The sequence below is a fragment of the Sebastes umbrosus genome, chromosome 17 (genome assembly GCF_015220745.1).
Source record: "Sebastes umbrosus isolate fSebUmb1 chromosome 17, fSebUmb1.pri, whole genome shotgun sequence".
NCBI lineage: Eukaryota > Metazoa > Chordata > Actinopteri > Perciformes > Sebastidae > Sebastes > Sebastes umbrosus.
Genome location: NC_051285.1, coordinates 29,260,984 through 29,287,587, shown reverse-complemented (window position 1 = coordinate 29,287,587; position 26,604 = coordinate 29,260,984). Strand labels below are relative to the sequence as shown.

Here is a 26,604-nt window from a genome sequence, read left to right as displayed (position 1 = left end):
AGGGCACACAACAACGTTGCGTACCGTTTGCAAGAAACCCCAAAGCCACTCACATAAGACAACTGTGGATGGAAACACTGGCTGGTGTTTCTGTTTCTGGTCCTTGTCTTTCTCTTCTTTAGGAAGGTTCTCCACCTCTGTCTCTCTCTCTTTTTCTCTCGGTTTCTCTCAGTGCTAATTGAGACGGAGAATGAAAGAGAAGCATGAGATCAGGTGGGAAGATGAGAAATCAATTAGGACTGGTGGAGGGCATCATTATGCATTCACACCCCCCCATCCCCCTCTCTGTGGAGGAAGGCCTGTCACTTGCTACAGAATCAATAGAAATCAAAGAGGGGTGTGTGTGTGCGTGTGTGTGTGTGTGTGTGTGTGTGCTTGTGTGTGTGTGTGTGTGTGTGTGCGTGCGTGCGTATGTGTGTGCGTGCTTGTGTGTGTGTGTGTGTGTTCAAAGACATCTGAGCCTGGTGTCTTGCATCATAAAGGTGACCCACCAACCTGAATTTAGACATGTAGTTTAACCAATAAGCATCCCTCTCTCTCTCTCTCTCTCGTGCTCTCAGCTCGTTCTAACACACTCTCTTCATCTCGCTATCTCTCTCTTTCTTTCTTTTTTTAAAACTAGACAGGAGGGAAACAACATTGTTTTTAACTTTATTAAACGTTACAACAGATGTTTACTCCACATTTGAATATTGCTGCTAGCCGCGCCCAGTACTAGCAGAGATGCTCTGTAACAGAGATGACGCCTCTCAAGCTCTGCCGGTAGTTTGAAATGGTATACGCCTCCTGTTTCCTAAGTGGGCGGGGTCATGGCGTGTTCACCTGTCTCCTGTCTGAACTGTCTCTGGTACTACCCAGCTTCATAAGTTGAAGCAGCTGCTGGGTTTGTGTTTGGCCAATTGGTGACGTCCAGCCTTGCAAAGCCCGCCCCCATAGTTCCTGAACCATTGGGATGTTCTCATTTAGCCCCCAGGAACTTTCTCCCAGAACTAAGAACCTTCAGAGGAACTCATTGAGTTTTGACCACAGGGACCAAGGTCTACGTTAAGTTCTGGGGAGACACTGAACCCCGGGTGCTTTACAGCAGCCCGCTGCGTCCTAAGGTTAAAGGTTGAATTTAGAGGTCAAATCTCATGCTCGTATAATCTGGTCTAATAAAGTAAAAGTTTTAAGTTTAGGACGAGGGGAGAGCATTTCTCTTTGTCTGATAACATTAAAAGTCAAGTTAGGCTTTGCTGTCGGCTTCACTTTAGAGAAAAGACAGAGAGAAGAAGAGAGAGAGTGATCACATGACCGGGAACTATCCTAGAGGAACTAAATGTATTCCCTGGTTCCCATGTTCCTGAGTCTCTACCAACTTAAAGCTGCCTGCACCAGGTGTGGCACAGAGCCCTGCAAAGGCTAAGCACAGCGCAGGTATAATATGTCATCGAAGGAATGCTACTCACTATTTCTAGGCAACAACAACAGTTGCAGCTGTTATCTCATCGGTTGCGATTTATTTGAAAGGTCAGCGGCTGAAAGTATGGTGTGTTATTTGCTATTTTGAAACAAAATCATCTGTTTAATCAAGAATAATTGGTTGGTAACCTTGATTGAATATGAGGACATAATGAATATTTGAACATAGTTAACTGAGTGTTAAAAGCCACTAGCAGCTGATAATAGAATAACAGCTGATTTACATTCTCCTCAATGAACTATAACACCTTTATATCTATACTTTCTTTTTAAGTTTGTCCCACATGTGGCCTTTAGTGTAAGTGTGTGTGTGTGTGTGTGTGAGAGAGAGAGAGAGATAAAGAGACAAGGTGAGCTTGAGTGAAAGAGTTATGAGCTGCTGGTTATGATCACTGGTGGCCTGTCACAGATTCATGCACTCAATGTCACTGCTGGCACTTTCTCACTGTATTTAAGAGCTGGCCACCTTGACGACATCTAAACGAATAAACAGACAACGACAAAAAACATTCAAGAGTGGACGTGGACACATGTAGGCAAACAGACAGATATTAACGTTGAGAGAAAACAAAGAGCTCACAGACAGAACAGAGACGTATAAATAAACGGGTAAGATGGGGTATAGGTAAGGGACGGGGTGGGATTGTAATATGAAGATGATATAATTAAGAGGCAGGATAAGATATGAGACATCTTTATTGAATTCTGTGATTTGATTATTGTGTTTGGAGACGTGCTGTAGTGACGTGTGCTCTGAGAGGAGGTGCAACCGTGGTTTTATAGAGAGGAGGCGTCTGGATTTCACATTGAGAAGAATAGTTGTTTTCTTGACGATAGATGAAGCCAGAAGTAAAGATGTGTTGCTTGGTGTTATTAAGTCTGACAGATCGCCAAGAAGGCAGATGGATGGAGATGGTGGGATGTTGCATGGGCAGGACTAAAGGGCGTGTATTCTCACTGTATTAAGCCCACTCAACACACACAAGGACATGATGTCTATGTTGCCCTGATGATGATTTCTCTCCGTTCTCTGTGTCGCAGTGCCCCCTCAGATCGTGGTTCGGCCGCGGGACCAGATCACAGCGCCGGGTCGCACCGTAACCTTCCTCTGTGGCACCAAAGGAAACCCTCCGCCAGCTGTGTTTTGGCAAAAAGAAGGCAGCCAGGTAAGAAAACGTCTTGTGGCTCATGTGTATTAAAGTCATCCTCTGTTTCATAGAGGAAGACACCACTACACCGCCCTCTGAGGCATCCATCCGGGGTCTCACGGTCAACGTGCTTCTGACAGCAGGTGTATTGGAGCACAGTGTTTGAGTGGCAGCGTGGCCTCGTGGTTAACAGCGCGCCCAGCGGTCATAGAAGTTTCTGTACTATGACGTCAATAGGAGTTAAAATAGTGAAGCCATGGGGAATATACTGCATCCATCACAATGATTGAGCACCTTTTAATGAACTAGATCAGAGGTCAGCAACCTTTACTATTGAAAGGTAACACAGTTTATAGTCTAAGTATATAGTATATAAGTCTAATGCAGTGAGGGTCAAAGAGACAATGTACTACGGAGTATTAGGGCCACATCGAGGGAAAAATGATCTCAGATTTACACAATAAAGTCGTAATATAACGAGAATAAAGTCATAACTTTACGAGAAAAAAAGTTGTAATATAACGAGAATAAAGTCATAACTTTACGAGAAAAAAGTCATAATATTACGAGAAATACGTTGTAATATTACGAGAATAAAGTCATAATATTACGAGAAAAAAAGAAGATAACACGTAAAATGACTACTTTATAATATTATGACTTTATTCTCATAATTTTACCACTTTTTTCTCCTAAATCTTTGACTATATATATATATATATATATATATATATATCAGGTACATCTTTCATGGAGCATGTTTTGAATGAGGGGTCCAGTGCCTGGTATGAAGAGCAGTTGGAAATCATTGGAAGCCCAGCGTGCACTGTGCGAATATACAGTTCAGAACAAGTTCAGATCCATCTTGAAAATGTAAAGTTATCCATCCAGAGGGATGTGTTGTGTTTCCTTTTCACTGTAGTTTTGAAGCAAATAAATAATTAAAAATATCTGAAATATTGGGATCATGATAATATTGAAACAGAGACAGAGAGCTGTCAGAAACATGTTTCTTTGAGCCAGTTGAAAGCAGTCCAATGTGAAATCCAACAAAAACCTCACAACAGTGTTCATAAATAGAAACTGTATTGTTTTTGTTCTTCAGTCTTTAATTAAACTCCCATTCCTGACAGTACAGTATGCAACATTTCTATGACGTTATATGATAAAACAAGATGAATACACTATGATAAACACAGCAGACAATAATGTCCCGATGCTAGTTTAAGCTGGTTTCTTCTCATGCCTCTCGGGTGCATGTGCTTTAAAGAAAGTCTCTTCTTCTCTTTTGTCATATTCTTGACTCTCATCCTTTGCTTTTATCACTTTGTGCTGTAGTTTAGCGCCAGGGTGACTCACATTCATACACACCTCATTTTCCCATCATCCACGCAGGGTATTACTCACCAAAGCGTGAGTGTGTGCTCGGGCCTGTGCGTGTGTGTGTGGGTTTGTGCATGCATAAGTATGAGTGTGAGAAAGGCGAGCGTGTGATAAGCAGAGCAGCCTGTTGGAATGCACTGAAAGGCCTGATGGGAGTGCGTGGGTGCCCGGAGCATGGCTCCCAGGTACAGATTAGAGGGGGGAAGAGCGAGATCGGAGGAGGCCTGGAGAATGTGTGTGGGAGACAGAGAACAAGAGTGGAGGAGAGCGATAAAGAGGAGAAAGCATGGAGGAGGAGAGGAAGTGTGTGGGTAGCATGTTGGGAAATGTTCGCTGCCTTTTAGTGAAACACCCTGGAAATATAGTATTATTATTATTTCAGGTGAAAAAGGAAACGGAGAGGTGATCAGGGGGAAAAGTTGGATAAAACAGCTGAGGTCCTGCATGATATAGATGCAATGAAAGGAATTAGTTTTCTTGATTTGTTAATGCTGAGTGCACAACGACAGTAATGAGTTTCAGTGTTTTCTAGTATACAGCAGCTCTTTTGCAACGAGCCAGCCCTCGTCTTTATGATGTACCGTTCATCCTCCGTGCTGCTGTTCCTCCATCCATCCCTCAACATCATGTCTCTTTTTCATGCACTAGACTTGTCCAAGATGTGGCGGCCTCGGTGTTGCTCTCTCTAGTTCTTTTGTCTATTCCTCGCCTTCATTTGTCCTCAGCTTTGTTGTCGTATGTCCTTTATCACAATGTGATAAAGTTTCAAGGTATCTCTCCATGGTCAATCGCTGCTGTCAGACTGCATTCAAATAACTGCCACAGTAACAACTGTCCTCCTTGTCTTCACCTCTTCATTTCCAAGTGACCTAACTTATCTATTTTGTCTAAATGAAAAGCTCTTATCCATGAACATTCAAGAGAGACACATTTATGGATTAATATTATGTAAGTTATGTAAAATGAAATTAAAATTCTTAATAAAGCCGAAGGTGAAACAGCTCACGTCTGGCATTGACATTTGTGTGGGAGCTCGAGGGTTTCAAGAATTTCATTTTCAATATTAGCTAACTGAATAAACGCATAAAAATGAATGCCTGTATTTTAAACTAATTACAAAAAAAGGCCCACAAGCTAAAACACATGAGTGATGAACACGTTAATGTACATCACATTCAGCTTCTTCATTCATGTAGCTGATCAGGAAGAAACTGAATAAAAAGTCTGATCTGGATGTCTCTTTTTCCCAGATCTTGCTGTTCCCCATCCAGGAGCCGTCACAGGCGGGTCGTTTCTCCGTGTCGCTGAGCGGCGAGCTCACCGTCGCCGACGTCCAAGTCGAAGACTCCGGCTATTACATCTGCCAGGCCATCAGTGTGGCCGGCAGCATCCTGACTAAAGCCCTGCTGGAGGTGGAAAGTGGTGAGTGTAAACACACAACCGACTGTGGACTCATTAAAGGACTCAGGTCACATTAAAGATTCAGTGATTGTTAGCTACAAGTAAAAACTTGGCCGCTTGTTTGCGGTCCTTACTTGGCATCCTTGTTACTTGGCTTGTTCAAACTCATACACCTGTTATATATATTTGCTCAAGATCTGAATTCAGTTTGGTCCAAATATTTAACTTTATTGAACCAGGAGAGGTGCCTCACTGAGATTAAGAATCACTTTGTCTTTCTGTTGATCAAATGCACCGACAGTACCCTCCTATTGAAACTGAAGTATATTGTCTGGCCTCTGTTTGGCAGATTATTGTCATTGGTTTTCAGAAGACAGCACTGAGCTACATGACGCATCGTTAGGGACATTTTTTGGGCATTTGTGTGAGAGATATTACTGTTAAAGGAGCAGCCTGTAGGATCTGGTGGCAGCTAGTGGTGAGGTTGTAGATTGCAGCCGACTGAAACTTCTCCCGTTTGCCGAGCGTGTTGGAGAACTACAGCCAGTGTTTGGTTTTTCCGTTCTGGGCTTCTGTAGAAACATGTCGGACCCGCACCCTATGTAGATATAAACGACTCATTCTGAGCTATCAAAAACACAACTCTTAGTTTCAGGTGATTATATTAATATTATATTCCATTTCTGCCAATAGATCCCCCTGAATGCTGCACACTGGTCCTTTAAGCCTTGAATCAATAGAAGAATAGAATTAGCATTTGCCGCTGCAATGTGTGTATCCTCAGCTGGCAGCTAATTTCACTCACTAGTTTAATAATGAATGCTTATTAAACATTAATAAGGAACACGTGTGAACCTCTCTTCTGTGTAAGTGTAATGAAGTCAATCGAGAAAAAAAAGAGAGACAATAAGTCATGAACGTACACGTGCACATGTGCACGTTTGAAGGTGAAAACCTCATTCCTAATCTAAACACCAACAACAAGTCTTTGCTAGTCATTAAAGTTAACATTTCAACTTCACATCTGATTAATCATTTCTCACAATCACAGTGATTTAACACCCACACACACACACACACACACACACACACACACATGTGCAGCGATATAAATTCAAAAAGGCGTCCTACAAATCTGTCTCAAATTAAAATATTCTTCCCCAAATGAGCAAACAGCAGGAGTCCTTATCCGATGTAATCAAAAGGGACAACTGGTGATATTTCTATGCAAATAACCTCGCTGCAGCATATGCTGCCCTCCCTGCACATCCCCCCCCCCTATTCAGGGAGTAAACAGGGATTTTGTTCAGCTCCATCTACACTAACTCCTGTATTGACTGATAGCTTCAGTTTGCTGATGATATCAGAGCTTTCTGCAGCACAGAAGCTCCACATCTGAAGGTAAATGTCATCTTCGACTCCTCTCCACAGCCAGTTCTGTACGTATGTGCAGGAATTTACTGGACTTGTCCAAACTAAGCATGACTCTGTTGTGTTTACATTTAAGATTATACTTCCGGACATAAAGATGTGGAGCGCAGCCTTATATGTCCATGAGGAGTTCCTTGGTGGTGACTGTGAAGGCTGTGGGCACACAAGGGGCCAGGCTTACTCTTTAGGACATGAACTCCTGAGTTTACGAGCAGTTGTTGTAGCTGCACATCAAAACAGGGATGATTATAAGTGTCCATTCCACTTCTTATTCCACGGATGTGAAGCCCGGCGGTGCAGCTGATGAAAACAAACATTTATTCATTTATTTTTTACATTTGCTTGCGCTAACAAATTCTCTCACAGCTAACTTTTTACACAGCGATGGATCTGTCAGCATCCATTTGTCTGGTTTTATAGACTGTATAAAAGAAGTGGACGTAATCCCTGTGATGTGACGTCACTCATTGGTTTGTGGGCTACGGCTTTGAAGCCTCGAGTTCCGCATTTTGGCCGTCGCTATTTTGGTTTTTGACTGTTTCCATCTTGGTTATTTGCAACCAGAAGAGACACGAGAGGGTGGAGCTACGTACAAGTGAACGCTGAGTAAGATTGGGTTAAAGTTCTAAGACGAAAACACGGACAACGCCGTGGTAGCGACCTGTCAATTTCAAGGTAGCCCCGCCCTAAAGCATCCCCTGCTTTATGGTCTGTCTGACTCTAAATGGGACCATAATTAACTAAAAGGACATCATGCTGTATTGAAGAAGACTTGAAACTAGAGATTGAGACCATAAACTCATTTTTACAATGTTTACTGAGGTAATAAATCAAGAGAGAAGTAGGCTCATTTTCTCATAGTCGTCTATACAATCAGAGGAGTCGCCCCCTGCTGGCTGGTAGAGAGAATGCAGGTTTAAGGCACTTCAGAATTGGCTTCACTTCTCAGACCCAGAGGTTGCCGCCTGGTTGTATCTCAAACCATCTCCCTTCGTCTCTCTGTCCCTGCAGCACCTTCGGACCGCCTCCCGCCCCTCATCCGCCAGGGACCAGCCAATCACACTTTAGCTCCCGGTTCCACCGCTCAGCTGCACTGCCACATCCTGGGCAACCCCATCCCCAGCATCCAGTGGGAGAAAGACGGCCAGAGGATCCTGGGAAACGACGGTCGAATCAGCTTGATGGAAAACGGCACCTTCCAAATCACCAACCTCCAGGTATCTGAATAAAAGACTTCCACTTGAACAACTAAGACCCAGTTCATCCGTTAATGTAATCCTCCACTAATGAAGCAGGAACAAACTTTTTAATTGTTATTTTGCCTTTTAAATTCAGCGTTTCTGTGATGACCTTCAACTTATTTTTAATTCGTTCTATATTTATTGCTGTACTTCTCATTCCATCACACCACAATTTCCAGTGAACTCATTAAAATGTATCCTCGACCTTCATGTATTACTGTTTGCACATCAAATATGATGCCGTTCACGTAAGATAAACATATTCCCCGTGATAAAAGACCAGTTTTAATTACAGGGAAAGTACGAAGCACTTAAACAGTTTTACCGTTGACTCAAATTATGAGTTTTTTATGAGAGGAGGAGAGGTGGGGAATGTAGCAAAAACCTCATCTGTGAGGCGTGATCGCCATGATAATGAGCGCGCGAGGCCATTAGCAGTCGTTAGCATCGTCTTACTCCGTGCTAATGAAATCCATTCTGCCCAGAATTCCCTCCTGGGTATGAAGCAGCACCTGAGGTCACCGCAGCCTCTGCGAAACTCGAGGAGGCTCACACATTAATTGATTGTGGGTTCTCAATGATTAACGATCGCTGAGACTTGTAATTAAATCCTCAATACATCACTGCGAGTGAGGACTGGATGAATGAGAGAGAGAGAGAGAGAGCGAGATGGAGGAGCGAGTAAGAGGAGAGGAGAGACGGAGACGTCGGGAGTCAGAAGCCTCAAGTACATTTCATGTTGCATTCATGTCATGTAGGAATAAAAGGCACTGACTTGACAGCTAAGAGCACCGACTTGGAAGCGCTCGTGCTTTTCAAGTTGTCAAACTCTGTGTTGAGGTTCTCTGTAGACTGTGGCTGCGTTTGATCAGACTCTATCTACACAGTGAACAGACATGCCCTCGGTGACGGCGGGGTATTTGATTTTATTGTTTTACAGCAGACACAACAACACCTGGTATTTATGGCTTCGGATTTCAGAGATAAGATCACAAACTTACTTGTAGAAATCATGTTTGTTTCATTTGAGATGCACTTTAGTTTCTGTGATGTCAGGAATTGGACACTAGAGTCCATCAGTAAAACAAAGAATCACACAGTTGTTTGTCTCCATTTACCTGCAGCTATAATGATGGTAGAAAACAGGACTAAATATCTACACAGTCAGGCAGAGATGCTCTGAGACAGCGGCGCCGACATGAGTTTAGAAGTGGGGGAACCAGCTTTGGATGACTTAGACTAATACACTGTTAAATGCATCAATCTGGAGCACTTTGAGAGCAAAATGAAGAGGCTAGATCTACGAAGAACTTGGTTGCTGTTGGCAAAAAAGTCACACAGCATAAGCATGGAAAACGAGACGGGCGTGCCGACATCGTTGCAGACCCCCTCGCACTTGAGGACAGTCCGCCCCGGTTGACAGTCGTGCCGTGAATCCCGTCTCTCTCCACATGGAGAGAGGGCGCACTGCGCAGTGAAAACGGCCCGGGGCGAGAGGCGCTGCAAAACTCACAGTCTGTAGTGGGCTGGATGTCTGATCACTTTGATTTCATCTGAATTAGGCTACATGATGGTTGATTATGATTGGATAAAGATCCACAGCACACGCTGCTCTGCTGATTGCAAAATATGTATAAATATATTATTCAGTGTTTTTTTATTGGGCATCAAACCACACGTTATGCATGTATTATTGAAGCGTAAATAAAGGCTTCAGTTCAGGTCGCGGTTACGTGAGACACAGCTGAGACGGAGCCGTGCTGATGGCTGTTGACCAGATTAACACGAGAGCGAATCTGTAGAATCTGACACCCTCCAGTCTCGACATGCACAGGGTGGACGAGAATGATTGAAACAACTTTTTTATACCGTGTTGCAATTTAGGGGCATTTGGGGGGGATACAGTGATTCACGACTTTAAAAAGAAAGTGGGACAGGGCTGTAAAGTAGGAGGGCTGAGTTTATCTACGAAATAGAGGTCAAGACATTTCACTCCAAACCACACACATCAACCTGCTGGTGGTGTTAGATGAGAAGTGAGAGGATCATGAGAACGCATCATCTGGGCGCCGTGATGTCCTTCTCTAGAGCCACGCTGCTAGCATGGCTAAAAAGATGTCTGTGTTTTTGTCTTAAGAGATCATTTTGGTTTATCACAACTAGGATCTTACTTTATTATAATATTGTACACACTGAGTGAGTATCTGAGGTCTGCCAACGTGGTGACATCACTAAAGAAAGACTAAAAACAGGAGCACTCAGACAACCAGGCAGATTTTAAACAGACTCTGTGGAAGAGAAAAACAAACATCCAACACAACTTGGAGCCTCCATCTCCTGTAATATTACCGTCATGCTCAAATAGAAATAGATGTAGACACTTGTTTCTCATACGAGTTTAATGATTTGATTATCTAATGATATGATTCAGTGAAGAAGCTATGAATGAACTTGAAGTCAAAAGAGAGTGTGAAACACAAACAGTAATCATTGAGCTCAATCTTCCTCGTGCATGATGGTAAAAATACTGAAATTAGCATTTGTAAAACACGTTAACCCTGAAATAATGGGTATAAATAAGTTGATTTCATCGGGGCCCCTGGAGGAGGACAGATGGTCTGTTTGTTCCTCGTACCCTGGCAAAGAGGAGATGCCATTACCCTGGGATCTCTGCCAGACACACACTACCACGGTCCCTCACCGTGCCAAGACGTCCTGGACAGACGGGAAGTGTGTGTGTGTGTGTTGAGGGGGGTGGTTAAAGAGGTTTGTGGTGCCATTCTGCTAAACGGTTGATGTGGGCGTGTTGTAGGGGGGAGTGTGCGGGTATGGCAAAGTGAAAAAAGGAAAGGCAGAGGGACAGTTGGGAAGCAGAGGAACCCAAACAAAGCCTGAGGAGTCGGAGAAGGACGACGTGGACAAAAGAAAACAGATCACTGCGAGTAATCAGGTTAAAGTAGGAAATCGAGTTCACATGTTGACTTTAAATCACAGTGTGTAATAGTCGGTAATCACATTCCCCTTCTGAACCCTCCCTAAAAAAGGATCTGACATCATTGTCGACCTTCTGTGGACTATTGTGCAGGAGGCTGATGCTAACTGGGTAGTTAGCAGGAGGTGGAGCTCAGATCACTCTGTGTGACTGGCAGATGATTTCTGGGAAGTGCGCTGCAGAAACATCCCAGAGATGTAATAAATAAACAATATTCCCTCTTTAAGAGTGGAGCCGTTCTCCCTCCCTCCCTCCTCTTCTCCTCTCACCTAATCCATTTTTCAACAATCTGTTTCCGAGCAGCGCCCAGAGCTGCCGGGCTTGATTAATAGTCAGGTGTCCCGGCTGTTTACCCCACCCCGCCCCTCTGAGCCGATTCCCCATCCACCGATCAAACGCCGCCATCTGGGGACCCGCTTTCCCCCTCCTCAGACAGACAGACGCACCGTCAGCCGGCCCCACAGGTCAACTCAAGGTCAGGGCCTATAGAAAGAGAGGCGGAGCGGCGAGGGACGCTGTATAGGACGGAGAGTCACCTGTCCCGTGTCCTGCAGGACGCTCTGACAAGCCACTTAGGCTTGAGTAATTCCTCTGTCAGCTTTACTGATGAGTCGGCCCAGACGTGTACGTGTATGTGCACGCCGCTCAGCGAGGCATTAGTCATGATAGGCTCTGCCTTGCACATCCTCTGCATAATGTATAAGGTTTTCAATGGGAGTAATATGGGCTGTGTTCGTAGAATAAGTGAATAAGGAAAGGCTTATTGTGTTTGCGGGGGATTGGGTCTGCATGTAAATTGAAGAACTACAGAGGACCGAAACCTCTCGCAGCAGAAGAGATGAAAAACTAATTAAAATTCCCCTCTCACACACACCTGTACATCCACACACACACACACAGGGCAACAGGGGAATTATTCAGAGAGCCAGCAGTCCTCACAGGTGCAGTCAACGTTAAAACACAAACAGCCCATCCCTTTGCCCTCTCAATGTACTGTAAACGAAGCCTCATTTAGATCCTAGATTCTAGTTTTACGGCCACTCTGTGGGGTCTATATTGTAAACAAACATGGTTTTGTTTCTTACCAAATCACATTTCACGCGTTCTTAAGACTCTAGCGAATTGTTGAATGCATTCTTACCTCATAAAACCTTTGCAAAGCCTTTATTTGTGAATGTTTGGAAACTTGCATTGTTCACATCGTCTGTTTTACCTGTGCACTGCTGCCTTTTATGGTCCAATAAACATGCAGTGTGTAGGATTTGGTGGCATCTAGTGGTGCTATTATCAGGTGATTATACACTAAAGAAAACATACGTATTCATGTTTTATTCCATTTCTGCCAATAGATCCCCCTAAACGCTACACACTGGTGCTCTAAGGCCACCAGTAGTTGACATGCACGACTGTATTAGTGTGCCCCTTTGTGCGAGAGCTGGTTGATAATACAAGGATGGGGGCACACTGGTAGCTCATCTTTCCATGACGTTGTGCACCCGATTAGACTGTTATCAGGCTTAAATAGGCGTTATCAGTCGTTATAAGCGTCATAGATGATGGTCAGTAGGGGCCTACTACACCTACTACATTGTAAAAGTGAAACTTAAAAGCAACACGTTGTAACATGTTATAGAACTGAATGAAACACGTCATGTTTTGAACACAAATAAAAAGGTTTAGGCAACACAACTACAACTTCTTTAGGTTTAGGCAACACAACTATAACTTCTTTAGGTTTAGGCAACACAACTACAACTTCTTTAGGTTTAGGCAACAAAACTACAACTTCTTTAGATTTAGGCAACAAAACTACAACTTCTATAGGTTTAAGCAATAAAACTACAACTTCTTTAGGTTTAAGCAATAAAACTACAACTCCTTTAGGTTTAGGCAACAAAACTACAACTTCTTTAGATTTAGGCAACAAAACTACAACTTTTTTAAATTCAGGCAACAAAACTACAACTTCTTTAGGTTTAGGCAATAAAACTACAACTTCTTTAGGTTTAGGCAACAAAACTACAACTTCTTTAGATTTAGGCAACAAAACTACAACTTCTTTAGGTTTAGGCAACACAACTACAACTTCTTTAGGTTTAGGCAATAAAACTACAACTTCTTTAGGTTTAGGCAATAAAACTACAACTTCTTTAAATTCAGGCAACAAAACTACAACTTCTTTAAATTCAGGCAACAAAACTACAGCTTATTTAGGATTAGGCAATAAAACTACAACTTCTTTAGGTTTAGGCAACAAAACTACAACTTCTTTAGGTTTAGGCAATAAAACTACAACTTCTTTAGGATTAGGCAACAAAACTACAACTTCTTTAGGTTTAGGCAATAAAACTACAACTTCTTTAGGATTAGGCAACAAAACTACAACTTCTTTAGGTTTAGGCAACAAAACTACAACTTCTTTAAGTTTGGGCAACAAAACTACAACTTCTTTAGGTTTAGGCAAACAAAACACTTAGTTAAGTTTAGGGAAAAAAACATTGGGTTTTGGGTTAAAATAACTACAAAGACCACTACCAGTTTCACACAGGATGCAAACTCCGGTGTCCTGGGTGAAAACTCTGTGTTTTGTGTCCCATCCATCATCCCCGACCTCCACTCCTGGAGTTTCACACTGCCTATACTACACAATTACTACGGTGACTAGAGGTCGCTGTTGTGTTCCTGTATACCTTCTTTCGGTAAACTACCATGTGAACTGATGATAAAACCTACTAGTGGATGTAGTAGGCCCCTATTTGCCCACATCTTTGGGGGCTAATAGCAACTGATAATGTCTATTTAATAGCCTGACAACAGTCTACTTGACTGTGCTGTCAGACACGTATAATAACAATGTGAGTGGCAAAAAGGAGCACTTTTATTGGACAAACATTGACGGTGCTCTTTTGGCGAAGGATTACATTAGAGCCTGTTTAGCAGCTGGCGGCTGCAGCGTTCTGCCTTGAATACTGGACCAGTTTCAAAAAGTGTTCACCCCATTTGTCACTTGGACACAAAAACGTGGGACGATAGGGTCCAGGTTGAAATTAGATTTAACTTTAAATAAAGGATGAATTGAAACTGAAAGTGAAAGAATGAGACAAAGCAAAGAAAGAAAGCCATAAAGAAGGAGCTGGAGCAGTGAAGCTAAAGCAGCAGAAACCGGTTGTGACTACCTCAGTGTCCCATTCCCCCGTGTAGAGACCCCCAACATCTCCCCCTGTTGTAGGCAATTTCACAGCCCGTCTAGCTTTTGGCTTGCCTCCCCAAAAATGTGATAGCCAGCATTCACATGTGCACGCACACACACATTTATCACACACCTCTTAATTACATCTGCTCGTAGCCGGTGCAGAATGCTAAGTAGCTGTTGAGTATAAAGACCGGCGCCGCCGAAATTTCTCGACCTCTAGCTGGTCATTAAAATTCTGTCCTTTGATCTCCTCCTCTACGTCTCCTTCTCTGCCGTGTAGGAATCAGGCGAACAACATAAAAGCCACCAGCTTGGCTTTAGCTTTCACTTCAAATAGGTCCACAGAGAATATAGCATTTATGAGGCATATCTACAATTGACAAAATGTCCAAAGTAAAAGCAGTTCATTAAAACAGATGTTGTGTTTAGGTATGCCTAATGAGAATGCAAATATTCAAATGCAAATAACAATAATCAATGCCCAATAAAAGCAGTTGTTTTACTATGAAAGAATAATGATGAACAGATTAGAACAATTTATTGGCTGAATGCTGCATTTTACTTAAAAACACCGGCTAATTAAATCAATTAAGAAAGTCTCATTTTGTCGTAGTGTCATTTAGTTTAGTGTGAAACCACTCAGTGAACCACATCTCTCGTCTTGCACAATAAACGTCACCAATACTGGCTATTATATCATATGTGTGACTCATGGCACAATTCAAACAGGATAACAAAAACTCGCCGTTGACTACCGTTCATGTTTTCTAAAATAAGGTCCCATGGTGGTCCACCGGAAGGGGCGGGACTTCCCCTCTCTACACGCACTTAGTTTCCATCGTAGATATTTGTTTGCCGTCATCTGTGATTTCCATGCCTGCTGAGGTTTTCCGTGACCTCATCATGATGCAATAGATGCACTTTTTAAAACCATATTGGCAACAACAGGAGCTCCAAGCTGCTCTACACTGATAGTAAAAAGCCAACCTTACTTGGATGTGAAACTGGTCGGCTCCGTGGGTGAACAACCGCTCTCTGCTCTCTGCCAGCTTCCCTCTGCTCAGTATTCTGAGAGATATGACATTTAGTCTCAATCACTGGTAATGGGTACATTAACATAGCGTCACGGTCTCACTCACACACCAAACTAACGATACACACTTTTACTGTTGCCAGGAAACGGACTCTGGGGTTTACACCTGCCTGGCTTCCAGCTCCAGTGGAGAGACGAGCTGGAGCGGAGTGCTCACAGTCAAAGGTAAATTATCTCTGCGTGATATAAATACATGCAAATGACAACTCTATGAAATATAAAAACACAGATATATATATCTTAAACAAAAACTTTTATACAGCTGAAAACATGATTATCACTCTTCTATTTCTGCACTATTAATAATGTGGCTATAAGACTCTGTGTAACGCTTCACTGTCACAGCACTTTCTGGGGATGAATAAAGGTTAAAACATGCCGATGGCCTCAGTCAGGACATGATTGTGAAATATCATCGGCCGCTGCTGCAGCTCAAAGCACAGTGAGGCTACGCTCTATTTATCTTCTCCACAACCCATCAGGCATTACAATAGTTCAAGCTGTAGATATTTCATTAGTGGCATTACATAATAATAATAATAATAATAATTAACGAGAATAAAAATGTCAGATTTATGAGAAAAAACGTCGTAATATGACGAGAATAAAGTCAACATTATAAAGTAGTAATTGTACTTGTTATTTTAGAGGGGAAATAGTGTGAAAATGTGGAACGTGGAGCATCTTGTGAAGTTATACTTTAGTTTAGGTTTCTCAAATAACCAAATACTTCATCATAGGCACATCAGCATCACATTATCATCAGTATCAGGGCCTGGAAAAGATTGAGCAAGAAACTGAGTTTATTCTGAAGAAAGAACCACTCGGACCTGATGGAGAAACTGACTCTTTAGAGGAGGAGGAAATTACTTTTTTTCTCATAAAGTTATGAATTTATTCTCGTAATATTACGACTTTTTTTGTCTTGAAATATTATGACTTTATTCTCAAAATCTCAGATTTGTTTTTCCCCTCAATATGGCCCTAATACTCCGTCGTAGTATAGCACCTTTCATACGAGAAATGCAGCAAAAGTGCTTTACAATATGAGAAAATAAACATAAAATGAACATAATAAACATAAAAATAGAAAGTAAATGGCGACTTAACAAGCTGCTCTGATGACACATAGGTTTATTGACTGTTAACGCCATAATGGTTAGTTAAGATCCAGTAGTTGTTGTAAAGTCTGTTAGAAGTGTCGGCCCTCAGCGACCATCAGTGGGATTAGACAGAGAACATCATGACATGGTTAATGTTTAATCAAATGAGCGCTCCCCTCCTCTTTCTCCTCCTTCTTCCTGCCTCCATCTTTGTTCCCTCCTCGGCTCCCTCACCATCCAGAGAGTGCAGACCAGTCAGTCGCTCAGGCCACGGAGCCCTTCCAGTTGCCGGGTCCGCCGCACAAACCCATAGTCACAGACGTGTCCAAGAACAGCGTCTCTCTGACCTGGCAACCCAACGCGCACGAGGGAGGAGCCGCCGTCACCTCCTACATCATCGAGGCCTTCAGGTGAGTTTCGCAAAATCTAAGAAAGGACACACACACACCTTCGTTTTTACCTGAACTCTATATCTTCACGGTCGATGAGGATTTATTTATTCAGGAACCCGTCGCTGCTGTACCTGCAGGCTTTTTGCACACATAATTTTGTCACAAATCATTCTTTATTTAGAAGTCAAGGCTGTTCAAATCCAACACTTATAATAAGTGAAAGTATTGTCAGAATAGAAAAGTTTTTTCATTTGGAGACATTAAACAGCTTCACCGAATCCCAGACGGATGACATCCTTTCATGCAGCTCTTTAAAGAGAGTCGTGCTGCCACATTTATTAATTATTATAAGACCTTGAGAAGAAGATTAAAAAACTCAACAGAACAATTCAATGGATAAAATATACAAGGAGCGAAACATTTCAGATTTTACAGACTAGTTTTATCCAGGTAAGAACATGCACACAGTTCATAGTATGTGAAAGGACTCTTCGTGGCTAATCTAAACTTTCAGCTACCGCCACCTGAGAGGAAGTCCACCTTGGATTAATTAGGGGGAAAGGTAGATTTAGCGGAGCAGGATGGGTGGCTCGACGGATGGAAGGAGGCGTCCAGATGAAGATTGGCAGCGTTATGGGGAAATATGTCCTTCCAGTTCGATAAAGAAGGGAACACTGGCAGAGCTTAATCAGATTCAGACGTCCACCATGGCCCACGGTAGCCGCGGAGCATTTCCAAGTAACGCACGCTGATTCTTTATAAAGCGGCTGAAGGGGACCGCTGGGATGTTTGCAATAACAGCTCCTCGCCTGAGGTGCTTTGGTTTGTTTGTAGGAGCACAGGGAAGAGCGAAGGGTTGGGGCGTGTGTGTGTTTGTGTGTGTGTGTGTGTGTGTGTGTGTGTGTGTGCACATATGCAAGGTGTAATAGAGTTTATTTAATGTGCGAAGGCAGACATTCTCCTGGTGAGATTGAACTCATATTTCTCTTTTCTGGGGCCACAGCCTCGTGTGTGAGTCTGTGAACTCCCAACTCCTCCGCAAGTTACCTTGAATACTAGCACACAGTGGCCTGCACACACACACACACACACACACACACACACACACACACACAGAGATGAGTATTCATGAGTTGTTTTCCACTTTGGTCTAATTGTGCAGTTCAGCGCTGAAGCTAGTTCACCACAAACCCCCACGGTACCCTCTTGGGGAGAATCTAAAAGTGTCAAACAAATGGTTGAGGAGGCCTTTGTGACTGCTGCTCTGCCAAGGTGACAGTGAATTCACAGAGAAAGAAGAAGAGTTGAAGGGATGAAGAGGGACGGGTTGAGGGGTTGAGGTGGGGTAATGCATCTGGGGGGGGGGGAGTGCCACATGGCTAAGAACATGCCCTCATTTCCTGCTGGCAGCTGTGCCTTCTTGCAAGCCTCATTACATTATTCATCAGGACAGCAAATTGCATCACTTGGAGATCTTCTCGTGAGCACAAACCTCTCCCCGCTGAGTGACTTTGCTCACGTCTGCTATTGTTTACCAGATAAGAAATATTAGATGAAACCAAAAATAGATCCTGCTGTTAGTTAAACTGTGTATCTACACATCAGATCAGCATCACAAAGCGCTCCTGAATGCAGTATGAAACTTGGGCCATCTTTTGTGTACTGTCTTTCAGTGGTGGAATGTAACTAAGTACATGTACTCAAGTACTGGACTTAAAGCTGGGGTTGAAAAAATGTCCATAAAACTGAACAGGTTTTTACTCTCCTTTCCTTTCACAGCCAATCAGCAGGCAGCACGTGGCAGACCGTAGCAGACATGGTCAAGATGGAAACACACACAATCACCGGCCTCCTCCCCAACACCATCTACCTGTTCATCGTCCGAGCCGTCAACGCCTACGGCCTGAGTGACCCGAGCCCCATCTCTGAGCCCGTCAGGACGCAAGGTCAGTGCTGCGCCTCCCTCGCACCAAATAAATCATGACTCCTATCTGGAGCCGTGAAAAACCCCACAGTCACAGTGTGTGCTAATGCATTAGCGGCATCGCTCTAAGGGGAAGTGGATATGTGTGTTTCCTCTCAGATGTGAGTCCTACGGGTCAGGGAGTGGACCACAGGCAAGTGCAGCGGGAGCTGGGAGAGGTGGCCGTCCAGCTGCAGGAGCCCGTCACGCTGACTACAGCCTCCATCCGAGTGTCCTGGACTGTGAGTGGATCTCTTTTTTATGAAGCGTTTGAGGGTTTACTTACAGTCAGAGAATGGAGAAATCTACTCTTTCACTTTATCTCCATCTCTCCTCTCTCTCCCCCTCAATTCATCAAGGTTGACCGTCAGTCTCAGTACGTCCAGGGCTACCGTCTCTTCTACCGACCCAGCGGGGGGACATGGCTCCTCCAGGACATCAACTCCCCCTCCGAACGCAACACCGTCTTCACCAACCTGCTCAAAGGAACCGAGTACGAGATAAAGATCCGTCCCTATTTCGATGAATTCCAGGGAAAGGACAGCCGGATGTTGCTGGTTCGAACCCCAGACGAGGGTAATATATCTGGTGACTTCTGAAACACGTCTGTACCGGAGAGAGATTCAAAGAAAAACTCTTTTAATAAACTATATGCTAGGTTTTCTTTGACATTGCGGGGCCTTTAGAATGGCTGTTCATTAGCCTGTCTGACACCACATGGATCTCAGTACTGTTATCTCTTTTTGGGGTTAATTTTATATCCTCCGCAATTTGGGTTCATTTCTATTGATCCCTATTTTCATTAAATTCAGCCTCCACATACTGCGTTTTCTGCAGCCTGAGGTTTTCAGCGGGTTAGTTGATCCAAACTCCAGATTAAAAACAAGACTTCTTTTGCCATCAGCGTTTGTAGACTTTGGATCGACCTGCCTGAGTAGCTTAGTCTGGCAAAAGAAACATTAACTTTTTAAAGCACTCGACAAAACTAATCCCGCTCCTGCTGCAGCTCACTTTCATGTTTCTTGACTTTTGTTTTTCCGATATGCCCTCGCTTTTATTGCCTTGAGCTTTTTTTCAGTTTCAAAGCTTTGTACTTGTTAATGATTCCTCCAGTCATTGTGCTTACTGTGAGTATGTTGATGAAATGACATGAATGCTGTTCCCCCTCCACCTCTCACAGTCCCCAGTGCCCCACCCAGAGCTGTTACAGTGGTAACGGTGAAGCTAAGCAACAGCTCCAGCATCAGCGTCTCCTGGGAGCCTCCGCCCAGCGAGATGCAGAACGGCATCATCCAGGAGTACAGGGTAAACACGCCTCGGCCGAGTCCAGTCACACGTGTGACACGCGAGAGGTGTCAGTGTGTTTTATCACACAACAACACGTAGGAATCGCATGAACAATTACTGCAACGCTGCTAGAAAACACTAGCACACTTTGAATAATAAAATGTCCCCAATACATGAATCACAAATGCTGAGGGTTATTGGAGGACAGATGACGCTAATATTTTGTTCATTCAGGTTACATGCAGAGATAAAACCTTGTTAAAGGGAAAGAAAAATCCTACGGCTGTGTTTTTAAGACTTCAAACGTAGAGTAGAGCACACTGGTTAGAGGTCAACTTCAATGACTACTGTACATTTAACACAGGGAATATCTGACTGATCAAGATGATGAAATACTGCAGCCTATAGTCAGCTGTTTCATCAGTGAATGAAAATGCAAATCCACTCTCAGCTGAGCAGTATAGACTGATACCTTATTTTTAAAAGTGACCGAAATGAGCCGCATACCGAATTCAATGCCACCTCTGTGTATCCCGACAGGTTTGGTGTGTGGGTAGCGGTGGCGACAACCAAACACGCTACTACATCAACAGGACGGTGGACGGAAACACGTTGTCCACAGCGTTGAAAGGCCTGATGCCCGGCGTGCTCTACCAGGTGGAGGTGGCGGCGGTGACCAGCGCCGGCGTCGGCACCCGCAGTCAGCCGGTGTCTGTCCTCATCAGTGAGTCCACAAACAACAAACACAGCTGGAGAAATAAGAGTTGGAAAAGATGCAGATGCACTACTATAATATAATAACAATAATGATAATAATGTTTTTATAAATGTTGATATATGTTTTTATATAAACCAAATGTATGAAACAACATTTCCTCTCACAGTATCTTACTTTGCCCTCCTGCCTCCCGTTTACTTCCCCCAGAGCTGCCAGCTGAACAGCCCTCCGTGCCAGGCGGCGGCGGAGGCGGCGGTGGCACCAGCGACGGCGGCGAGGAGAGCAGCGTGAGTCTGGCCGAGCAGATCACCGACGTGGTCAAGCAGCCGGCGTTCATCGCAGGTATCGGCGGAGCCTGCTGGGTCATCCTCATGGGCTTCAGCGTCTGGATCTACTGCCGGCGCAAGAAGAGGAAGGAGCTGAGCCACTACACCGCCTCCTTCGCCTACACACCAGCAGGTCAGGACGGACGACAACATTGTTACTGACTCTGTGTCTCGTGTTTGGCATGATACCTCGCACTTAGTGCGGTAGTTGTGGAAATGACCTAAGGTGGCATTCAGATTGTAGCTCAAGGTATTTCATATCTGTACATTTGGGGGCAAGTATGATGTATTTAACACAAAAATGGAAATATGACCATTGAAAATAGTTGCAATGTACATTTGCACATTTCTGTGGAAACAGCTGATCTCGGATCATTTAAGCATCGTCTTGCCTGAACAAAAAGACAAAACCCCTCTCATCACTCTCTTTCTCTCTGTCTCCTGCAGTTGGTTTCCCTCATGGAGAGGCAGCAGGACTCAATGGAAGGTAATTCAGTTATATCCTACGCTACCTTTATATCCTGCTATGTGTCCGTCTCCTCTTTAAATTCTCAGTAATCAATTACGACGGAGTATTAGGGCCACATTGTGGGAAAAAGAAATCTGAGATTACGAGAATAAAGTCAAAACTTTACGAGAAAAAAAGTTGTAATATTCCGAGAAAGAAAAGTCGTAATATAACGAGATTAAATTCATAACTTTACGAGGGGAAAAAAGTAATTTTCTCCTCCTCTAAAGAGTCAGTTTCCACCATCAGGTCCGTGTGGTTCTTTCTTCGGGATAAACGCAGTTTCTTGCACACGGTCCAGGTCCTGATACTGATGATAATGTGGTGCTGATGTGCCAAAAGATGAAGTATTTGGTTATTTGTGAAACCTAAACTAAAGTATAACTTCACAAGATGCTCCACGTTCCTCATTTTCACACTATTTCCCCTCTAAAATAACACGTACAATTACTACTTTATATTACTACGACTTTTTTCTCTTAAACTTCTGACTTTATTCTCATAATATTGCGACTTTATTCTTGAAATCTCAGATTATTTTTTTTCCTCAGTGTGGCCCTGATACTCCGTCGTAATCAATAGACTGGACTGATTGTTGTAAATGTTTCTCACCGTCTATCCAGCTTTTTATTTGCTGTATTTCCATCTGGACAGTCGTTGTACTGCGTCCCACCGAGTCTTAAATTAATGGCAGAATGTCTCTGCAGGCCGGGCGTGCTGGGAGGAAACATGGGCAACTACCCGTGGCTGGCGGACTCTTGGCCCACCACCAACCTGGTCCACAGCGGTAAAGAGCCGGTCAGCTGCTGCACCACCAACCACGACACAGCTGAGAGATACTACAACGGTAGGCTGCTGCTTAGACTAAATGGAGTGGTAGATAGAGTATTATTGTGCTTATGTGAAAGCTGTTGTGGCAGATTGAAGCATCATTGAGTACAGTGATAAGAGGAGACATTCAGTGTGACAGAACATAGAACCTCCATCCCTGTGTAGAAGCCGGTATCTCCAACTACCTGAATCAGACGGAGAAGTACAGCATGGGCGGCTCCACCGAAGGTCCCATCTACAGCACCATCGACGCCGCCAACGAAGACCTGCACGGCTTCACCTATGCCCAGCACACCTCCACCGCTCCCTACGCCTCCTCCTCCATCATGCCTTTCACCAACCAGACGCAGGCGCCGCCGGCCCACAGCGGCGGCGAGCAGCAGGAGGACGGACACTGGATCCCTCAGCCGGGGCCCTCCGGAGCTCAGTACGCCCAGCCGGAACGCTGCAACGGTGAGGAGGCCGCCAGGGACTCGACCCTTTCTGTCTGTGTTTAGTTCCCAGCATGCAGTGCGGATCTACTGACTAATCACTGCTTCTCACTCCACATGAACGTGACTTAGCGTCATTGATGTGTGAATGATGCTCACGATCAATCAGCTCAATGATGCTCAGTATGTTCTTCCAGTGACTCACAGTGTTTCTCCGTCTGTTTTCTCTGTTTTCTAGGGAGTAAACCCAAGCAGAAGGCGATGGGTAAAGCAGTCAAGACCCCGTCTCTGACCTGGATGGAGGCGTTGCCCCCGCCTCCCCCCATTGGAGAGCTGGAACAGAGTGAGCCGGACGACCAGCCCGCAGAGCACGAGGACATGGACATCGGGTGAGTCAGATTCCCTCTCTTTCTCACACACACACACCTCTATAAATTAGTATTACAGTGCTTCACCATCCTTCAGACTTACCGTCCCCTCTAACGGCCACATTAAGGATCGAACCCAACGTGGCTCTTATGCCTCTGGCTTTAACAACTCAATTACTTTGGCGTTGGTCATTTGCTTTAGTGATTAAGCTGTTTTCACCACCCTTACAACACAATTTGCTGTGTTCCTCCACCAGTCGCTCTCTGCAGCCTCAGAGCAAACTATCATTCAGCATCATGCTCGCGGCAGCGATCCCACCCACGCGGAAGCTTAGCCTCCTGCAGTTTTTGCCAACGGCAAGGCCCTGTAACTTGCCTGAAAGAACAGCATTAATGTTTAAGTAGCCTCGTAGCGAGCTGGAGTTGAAGGCACCCTGTGAGACAACAATGTCTTTTAAGAACAAGCTGCGTCTCTTACACCGTATCATCTCCTATTTGTCGTGTAGCTCGGATGAGGAGTGGTGTCCTCCCCTCCCAGAGAGGACCTACCTGATGGAGGGCTGCGAGGATGGACCCCCTCCCCCGCAGAGGAACAACGCCTCGTCTCCAGCCACCTCCTACAGTCACCAGTCGACCGCCACGCTCACGCCGTCGCCTCACGAGGAGACCCGAGCACCCCATGACCTCCCTCGCCTCAACCAACTAGAAGGCCAGCAGCTGTCACGGTATGTGAACTGGGAGCAGAGGGACACAGTGCTCATTATGATGCAACGATAAATAAAGTTATTGTTATGTAGTTCAGATCAATCTGTAAATATAGAGAAATTCCTCCATAACAGAAGAATCATTGCATCATAATAATGGTTATATTTAAAGTTATTTATTGTACCTTTGACTTTAAAGCACAACTATGTCACTTTTTAAAGACAAAATCATCCCGTCGTAAATTAAATGTGAAATGCATAAACCACAAAACGCACACTCTCTTAATTTAGTTTGCCGCTGCAGCCTCACCTGATCTGGTATGACGAGTAACTCAAAGTGGCTAATTCTAGCAAACATTAGAGACTAAAGATACACTTTAATAATGCATTTTGACACCAGCTGCACATTTTCAACATCCATATATTCAGGAAAAACTCCATCATTGTCTACAACAATGCACATTGACCATTGTTAGCCAAAAGGCCAATCCCCTGGCCAGATGTGAAATTGTCCATTTAAATAACAATGATGTGGATGAACTAATGACAGGAGAAGATGGCCCAACACAAAATAATATAGTGTGATTGTGAAGCTCAGTCTGTTCTCACACGTTGCCCTCCCATCCCCGTAGCAGAAGGTTACCCTGCGGTCCAGTGCCAGTTCCCCAGGCGCCGAGCCCGCTGCTCACCCAGTCCAACCCCAACCTCTCTGGCCAACAGCATCACGGCTCATCAGAGGTTGGCACGCTGCAGTGCCAAAGTCCTGCCCATCGCTGCCTCCACAGCCAGGGGCCAGCTCCGAATGAAGACAACGTCAGCGCAACTACACCCGGTAAACAAGCCTGCACATAACACACACACACACACACACACACACACAAGATCATGAAAGTAGTGTATGCGTTCACCCTAGAGCTGTGTTGATTCATGCATTGAATACATCGATGTCCGTAAACACTCTGATTGTTTTCACCTCTTCCTCATTCAGTGCACAGTCGCTCGTCCCCAGCAGACACGTGCACTCCTCCCAACCAAAAATCACGACTGAAAAAAAAGGTGTCTAAGAGTTCAGCTTACAGAAGAGATGTACAAGCAGGTGAGTGGATTCTGATACATGAACTTCAGGGAGAGAGGTGACCAATAACAGCTCCGTCTCTGTTCAGTGTTATTGAACACACCGGGAAGAGTTCACATATAAAAGTATGAATGAATATGCAGCTCGATCCCTGAACACCGAGCTCTGATTGGTCAGTAGACGGCGCTTTCATACGAGTTGATCTCTTATCTGGAACATAACCGGCTCCGGAGCAGGTTAGCTGTTCAGCATCAGTTACCATGGCAATCTATCGTAACACTGAGGCTACCTCGCTAACCCCTAATCCTGCTTCGTATTACAGGCCTCGGGCCTCAGGTAACCATCTAACAAACACTTTGGAAATGCTAATTATCTAAAGTTGCAATTAAACGGCCCATGGCTGTGAATCACATCAGAAGCCTCATTTTAAAAAGCAGAAAGTCAGTGTTGATTTAAATGTAGCCTTGTTTTCTAAAAGAAATCAGTCTCTCGGGTTCTCTCAATTATGTGCGGGAAAACAGACAACAAAAACAAAATGCTCTGATTCTGTTTAAAGCAATATAAATCTATTATTATGTAGCAGAGACCTGACACTAAAATTAGCTTCAATGCATCGACCGAGAAAGGCAGCAACAATTCTCATCCTTATATTCTAAAGTCAGACATTCTTCATGCATGTTTTTCTCTCTGTTTAGACCTGCCCCCCCCTCCAGAGCCGCCCCCAGGGGACGCCAGGTTGCAGGGCCCCCAGGGAGGGCCCACGGAGGCCAGCAACGTGCTGAACGGCGCTCTGTCCTCCCTGGAGAGGAGCGAATACAGCAGCAGCAGCAGCCACCAACGGAAAGGCTCGGGACAGAGACACCCCGACAGTAAGATAAAAGATGTCTAGAGAGTAGTATTACAGTCCTGATTTAGTTTAACGGTAGCAGAACAGAGAGTGCATGTTCCTCCTGGAATCAAATGGAAAGACAACACTTGAGAGTAAAATGTGTACGGTGTTGATGAGACGGAGCCTTTTCCACATTAATGCTGTATCATGCCCTGCTACTGCACTGCAGTATGGTCTCCTCCAGCGTTACACAGTATAGTTAAATGAGACTTGCGTCCTTGACCGGTTGCCCGATCATTCCTTTTGAATGCCACATATATATATATATATATATATACAGTATAAGATGCAGCTGTACTCATAAGTTCAGGGTGATAAATGAAAGCACAAGGTTTGGTCTAGACGATCCTGCAACGTGACGCCTCCCTGGACCAGAAAATCACAGCCTTTTAAGAAAAGATTCTAAATTTTGGCCTTGGGTTTTTATTCACCTCCTTCCATAGACAACAGTTACAGCTAATAACCATAAACCAACGCCAGCATTAAATATTAAATATGGACAATGTTAGGAAGCTAAGAGAGTAGGAGGCAGACTCAGGAAACTTTGTCCAGTTATGAAAAATAAAAAAGGTGTTTTATTCACCAAAAAAATATATATATACAAACAAATAACTGAATAAAGTAACTGATATTAACCAAACCTTCTCTGGAAGGGAGACGACTAAT

The 26,604-nt window shown here is 44.1% G+C and overlaps 1 protein-coding gene across 4 annotated transcripts in view; it reads left to right on the top strand.

The window, feature by feature from the left end:
- Positions 1 to 26,604, top strand: part of robo3 (roundabout, axon guidance receptor, homolog 3 (Drosophila)) — an 85,105-nt gene that overhangs the window by 52,642 nt on the left and 5,859 nt on the right. For 2 of the 4 annotated variants that reach the window (XM_037749330.1, XM_037749332.1), the window contains 19 exons: positions 2,503 to 2,627; positions 5,243 to 5,414; positions 7,836 to 8,041; positions 15,427 to 15,508; positions 16,688 to 16,856; positions 18,618 to 18,784; positions 18,922 to 19,043; positions 19,161 to 19,377; positions 19,982 to 20,106; positions 20,629 to 20,812; positions 21,014 to 21,265; positions 21,580 to 21,619; positions 22,348 to 22,487; positions 22,637 to 22,924; positions 23,141 to 23,291; positions 23,777 to 23,995; positions 24,607 to 24,806; positions 24,963 to 25,070; positions 25,745 to 25,918. In XM_037749330.1, coding sequence (XP_037605258.1) covers positions 2,503 to 2,627; positions 5,243 to 5,414; positions 7,836 to 8,041; positions 15,427 to 15,508; positions 16,688 to 16,856; positions 18,618 to 18,784; positions 18,922 to 19,043; positions 19,161 to 19,377; positions 19,982 to 20,106; positions 20,629 to 20,812; positions 21,014 to 21,265; positions 21,580 to 21,619; positions 22,348 to 22,487; positions 22,637 to 22,924; positions 23,141 to 23,291; positions 23,777 to 23,995; positions 24,607 to 24,806; positions 24,963 to 25,070; positions 25,745 to 25,918 — 3,141 coding nt within the window. The remainder of the gene's footprint in view (positions 1 to 2,502; positions 2,628 to 5,242; positions 5,415 to 7,835; positions 8,042 to 15,426; positions 15,509 to 16,687; positions 16,857 to 18,617; positions 18,785 to 18,921; positions 19,044 to 19,160; positions 19,378 to 19,981; positions 20,107 to 20,628; positions 20,813 to 21,013; positions 21,266 to 21,579; positions 21,620 to 22,347; positions 22,488 to 22,636; positions 22,925 to 23,140; positions 23,292 to 23,776; positions 23,996 to 24,606; positions 24,807 to 24,962; positions 25,071 to 25,744; positions 25,919 to 26,604) is intronic. The other 2 variants (XM_037749333.1, XM_037749331.1) reach the window with 1 other exon arrangement.